A 6007-nucleotide genomic window follows, 5' to 3' on the forward strand; every position below is an offset into this window, starting at 1 on the left:
CTACCTGTAGAGTTCCCACATGAAACAGAGCATTTCATTGAGAAATGGAATATGTTCAGAACAGATTTATACTAAATTCACCAGAGAACCATTGTTAAGATATACATAAATGAATTAATTGTCCGTTAACAAATTTATCCTTAATTACTCCTTCAAAGTTTCACTAGTCACACCTGATAAATCATATGAGAATCAAATTTTAACATGAATTTTAACATTGATATATACCATAATAGATATAATCCCATCAATATTGACTCAGTGTTCTTAATTTGATACTTTTTGGGGTATCCAACTCATCTCTCTTAACTGATAATTTCTTATAATAACTCTGACCTCTCTCAGATCTACTTTAGAAAAAATACTCTAACTACATGGAGCTTGCTAACACAAAGATCTGTGGCAGGGAAGTTGTGTACTCATGGTGGTTGCCATTCAGTTAAAGTTTGCCAAATTACAATAAAAATAACATCCTTTTAGATACCCTTCTAATACAATTGAATCTACTTTTTCAAGGGGAAGGCAAAAAAGTACAATGTAGGAACTTCTCTATATCTAATCTTAAATGAAGGTCATTCTTCATATTTCTCAGAAAGGTTTTGAGGAGAATATGCATAGACCACCTGCTATGCAAACAGTGTAGCCTAACAGTGAAAATAGAATGCAAGGCACCTCCCTTTCCTGTCCAAGTGGAGCATCCCCCATTTATACACCATCTCTAAATTACTTGTGAAAGCACTTTGCCATTAGGAATTGAAAGTATGTGATCCTTAAACTACCATGGAAAGTTATTATGAAATATGGTATGGGGTCAGAAGAGATGTCTCAGTGGTTGAGAATACTGGCGGCTCTTCCAGAGGACCAGGGTTCAATTTCTAGCACCTACATGACATCTCTTAACTGTCTGTGACTCCAGTGCCAGGGAAACTGACAGCTTCACACAGACATACATGTAGGTAAAGCACCAATGCACATAAAATAAAAATGATGGGAAACCTCCTTTAGCCAATGACCTTTAAGAGGCTAGACCAGGTTGGGGTGTGACTTAAGGGGCTAAAATGCCTCAGTCCTGGCCAGCTCAGCCTTTTCTTCCTGCGCTCCACACCTTGATGTTGGACCCCTGTTCCTGCCCCATGAGTTTTACCTTTTAATAAAAAAAATCTTTAGAATACTCTATTCAGAAGTATCTTGGGATTATATAATTTGTGTTTCCCCAATTTGACAATTCAGCACCATAAAAATAAATAATTAAAAACATAACTGGATGATGGTGATACATAACTTTAATTCCAGCACTCGTGAGGCAGAGGCAGATGGATCTCTGTGAGTTTCAGCTCAGCCTAGGCTACAGAACTAGTTCCAGGAAAGCCAAGGTTATACAAAAACACTCTGTCTCAAAAATGTGGTGTCATTATAATGATGGACTTCAGAAGTATTTATAATTTAATGATGATACGATGGTGGGCCACCATTTGTGGATTCCTGAACCTATAACAAAATAGTAGAAATTTTTTCTTCTTCCATCCCTCTCCATATTTTCATCTCTCCTTTTCCCTTTCACCTTCCCTCCCTCCATTTGTCCTGTATCCTCCCCTAGTTTCCCCCCCTCTTCCCTCTCCCCTCCTTTCTTCCTCCCTCCCTTTGACTCCTTCCTCATTTTCCTTCTCCCTTTCCTATTCCCTTCCACCTCTTCCATCTTCCTCCCTCACTTTCTCTCAATCCCTGGCCCTTTCCTCATTCTTTTCTTCCCTCCTTTCTTCTCTATAGGACAGGAAATACACCATCCTCAGGAATTGGACTTCTAGACAATGTGAACTTGTAGTTCCTAGTCTCTGAGATTTAGAAAATTAAGTATCAGTTAGGGTGAGGTATATCTCCCACCCATTTCACATTTTATTATAGAAACCAGCAGACGTAAAGATTTTGCACCTTTACTCTGAAGCACATCTTCTGACGTTATGTATTTACTGACTATTTTTGCAAGTCCAATTATCCCACCACCTACAAGACCAAAGAAAATGATATATCCTATTATTATATCCTGTTATGTTATTTAATCTTTCCCCCAACATCCCATGTTATTAATTCAGTATATTTCCACTTAATAGCTTTCATAAGAAAAACCCTCATTCACACTCTTTTTTCAATCTTCCTTAACTAATAAAGAGAAATTACACATCATAGTGGTTCAGCTGAAATTCTTACACTTAAACATTTTAAAAGCAGAAACTAACAGTTTATCTTAGCATCCCTGTTTGACCAGTGACTTATAAGGAATGTGTGCTAAGTGAACATTTGGAGAATGGCTGGTAAGAACAAATACTGAGTAATGTCCATTTAATTCCTTCAAATTTATTTTATAAGTCAAGAATAAAACTTAGTTGCAGGTAACTTTACCAAACCGCATAGTAAAAGCAGACAACAAAAACTAGATTTGACTATCTTTTCATCCTTCTAACAGTATAATTATTTCAAATTTTCAAGAAAACTTTCTTTCATGCTTTATGTCCTTATCCGAATGACTGGAAAACTTCAAACATCAAAAGGGATGGAAGAACTTGCTGATAATTTTACTGGGGAATCTCCACTAGCAGAGTCAGTGGTATCAGAACCACCTTCATCTTGGGTTTCTGCTCGTTCTTGCTCATTTTTCAAAGACTTGAAGTAAATGTCAGCAATGGCACTAGGTGTTGTTTTGTTTATCTTGGCCAAAAATTCCAGGATTTTTATCTTGTTTATTTCAGCATAGGCTTGGGGACCCCACAGGAACTCATAGCGTGGAGGATCACTGTTGGCCACCTGCCGGTACTCCAGGTACTTCAGCTTCACAAAATACTGGGTCATGAGCTTCCGGGGCTCACCAAAGATGTGGTGTTTCTTCCCTGGATAGATCTGCCTCTTCTTCAGGATTTTCCACATGTCTTCTTCACTGGCACAATTGCCACTAACGAAGATGATACTCAGGACACTCATCAGGAAACCAGTCTTGGGTAAGCCTTTGCCAGCACGAATCCTCCCATTGTTGGGGAGCTTCAGCTTGCTGATGAGGTTGTATGAGGGCTCAATGGAGTTGACTTCCCTCACTTCCATTGCAAAGGCTTCCTCGAGCTTCTCGGAGGCTTTCCTGAAGATCTCAGGGAAGTCATTTTCATACTTCTTGGTGATAACCTTCAGCATTTCTTCCTTGCTACTAGGCTGCTTCATATAGTAGTTGTGGAGCAGGCACCGTAAGACCGCCACCACCTTTTTGGCTATCAGATCTTGGTGCAGGCTGTTGTTGCAGGGATTGACCTCAAACAGGCATTCATTTTTGTATGTATCATATTCCTCACGGAAACTTTCATCTGATTCAGAGGAAGAAATACTCAGAGCAGTTGAGGCAGATGGGGCTGCTTTTTGAGGAGCCTTGATAGTGCTTGAAGACTCAGCCTCAGGCTGGCTCTGGGAGGCAGCAGAGGACTCTTCTGCTGCCTCCAGGGTTTCCTTTGCTGGTTCCTGAGCACCTCTGCAAGCCTGAGCCTCACCTCGGGCTTGGGAGCGTTTCTCTCGGGCATGGAGCTTACTTTTCTGACCACGAGGCATGATGACTCTGGCTAAGGACAAGAACAGAATGTTAAAAGGGTTCTGGTGATGAAAACAGCTGTAAGAAACAGAAGATGATATGAACACTTTAATCAGAGAGCAAAAACCTTGTTTGAAACTAAGGCTGCCTCTGCAGGTTTTCATGAGTGCAGTGCTTTTGGAATTCAACATGCTATTGTTATACAAAGCTCATTCCCCGAGTAAGAAGGGAAAAACATTTTTTAGTCTGGGACTCTTCTGTCTTGCCTCTTGTTCTGGGCTAATGAGCAGGGGTGGCAGTGGAGGACTTCTATTTTGAGATCCCAGGAATCTCTCAGTTCATATTACCAGTTGTAAAGTGTTAGGTCTCTTTCTTTTCCTACTCTGAAGCTGCCATTTTTTTGAAATTCTAGTCTCTGTTTAGACAATATTCTTCTTGTTGGCTACCTGAAATACCCAGAAGTCCTTGTAGTAGATTTAGTCCATCTTCTTTACAAGAAGAAAAAAAAAAACACCTGTCACTACTATTAGTATAACTACCTCCTGAAACTGGAGTAAACCAGTGACTCTTAATGGAGGACTTATATAGGCCCTTCTGCATCCTTGCCTTGATTTCTGGCCATATATAAGATTTTTCTCTATGCTGATTTGAGGTCCCTCTACTCACACTGAGTTCCTCATATCCCCATGTAAAAACTGACCAATAGATTTTCATGGGGACACTCAGGATTGAGGCCAAGGATATGCATCAAGCCTCCTGACTCACCTAGGGTGGTTAATTCCTTCAGAACTCACTCAATGCTCTGCCTTTTAATTTCCTATGGAACATGCTACTCCTTTTGCATAATGGAAGCAACTTTACCTTGACAGGTATTTGAGAGTCTCAGCTACATGTAAGTCATCTTCACTGGTATCTCCACTTCAGTAAGTTTCCTTACATTTTCTCTTACCATGGGCTTTTCCTACCTCTGTTCCCTAGCTTTCTTTAGTGTCTCATTCCAGAGACTATAGAAGCAAAATGAGTGTGGAGCTCTACTGGTCCACTCTCCTCAGGACTTCTTAGGACTGAGGACAATGGAGCTTGAGAGATGATTCAGTGCTTAAGAGTCCATACTGTGTATACAGAAAACCCAAGTTGCATTCTCAGCACCCAAGGAGTATGGATCACAATCACAAGTAACTTGGGCTCCAGGGTACCCAGCACCCTCTTGTGGCTTCTGCCTGCAATTGTACTCATGTGCATATACCCACACAAAGATAGGCATAATTAAAAACGAAATAAAGCACGGAGGTGGTGGCGCACACCTTTAATCTCAACACTTGGGAGGATGAGGCAGGTGGATCTCTGTGAGTTCCAGGTTAGCCTGGTCTACAAGAAATAAATCTTAAGAAAAAAATGACTAGCCTGGCGGTGGTGGCGCACGCCTTTAATCCCAGCACTCGGGAGGCAGAGGCAGGCGGATCTCTGTGAGTTCGAGACCAGCCTGGTCTACAAGAGCTAGTTCCAGGACAGGCTCCAAAGCCACAGAGAAACCCTGTCTCGAAAAACCAAAAAAAAAAAGAAAAAAATGACTGGGGACAAGGGTGAGACTGGTGATAGTGGATTTTTTGTTTTGTTTTGTTTTGTTTAGGAATCCCACAGCAGAAAGTGAACAACGAGTTTTCTGGATTGGGAACATAAACCTTCAACATTGAAAAAGACAACAAAAATGGTGGCTTATTTGCAGCCACCACGTCCCCCGCCTGTGTCGCACCACCCCACCCCCACCCCCACCCCTCCACACTCCCTACCCCCCCACCCCCCGCAGCGCCTCCACTGCAGCTTTGACTTGTGGAGGGAGGGCTATCTTCTAGGCTGGCAAAAACAGAAAAAGTCACTCATAACAAGGACATAACTTGTGGGGTTGAAGAATATGGACTGGGGAAACTAGTCTCTGTGACTGACCATAAAAACAAGGGCATTGGCGGGCCAAAGGAGATTCAGTGCAGTGAATAGCAAAGGTATCTCCTGAGGTAAATCTACGAGAATGGGTTGCTGCTCGCTTGCTTGTGAAGAACTGAAGAACTTAAGTTCTTTTTTGGTGGAGAGAAATCAAGAATTCCTGGTTATTGTGTCTGAGGTGGAGTGGTAGCGTAGTTCTCATCGACGGTCATCCAAGTCTAACACGAATGGTTCCTGTGAGGACTGTGGAAACGAGATCACCACTTGTTCCCTAGTGGAAATGTCGGGAGATGGGTGGCAACTAGGGGTAGGGGTAGGTGGTGGGAGGTACTCTATGTTGGGAATTTCTCAGTCTCATTCGCCTCCTCACCTTGATTCTGGCTGAAACTTGGACCTGTTTCTTGCTTCTGCTGAAGTAGGGGTTAGCTTTCGACAGAGCTCCAGCCGCCGCTCCTGGGGCCTCACAGCAGCTTTTGACGCTCTGAGGAGGACCTCACTGCGCAG

General features: G+C 42.2%; 1 protein-coding gene across 1 annotated transcript; it reads right to left on the reverse strand.

Annotated features, from left to right (window-relative positions):
• Positions 1 to 2532: 2532 nt before the first annotated feature.
• LOC119804246 (melanoma-associated antigen B3-like) lies at positions 2533 to 3582 on the reverse strand. The gene has a single exon (XM_038315722.1). It carries the CDS (start codon positions 3580 to 3582, stop codon positions 2533 to 2535), a length of 1050 nt encoding a protein of 349 aa, XP_038171650.1.
• Between the last annotated feature and the right edge of the window lie 2425 nt (positions 3583 to 6007).

The sequence above is a fragment of the Arvicola amphibius genome, chromosome X (genome assembly GCF_903992535.2).
Source record: "Arvicola amphibius chromosome X, mArvAmp1.2, whole genome shotgun sequence".
Taxonomy (NCBI): Eukaryota; Metazoa; Chordata; class Mammalia; order Rodentia; family Cricetidae; genus Arvicola; species Arvicola amphibius.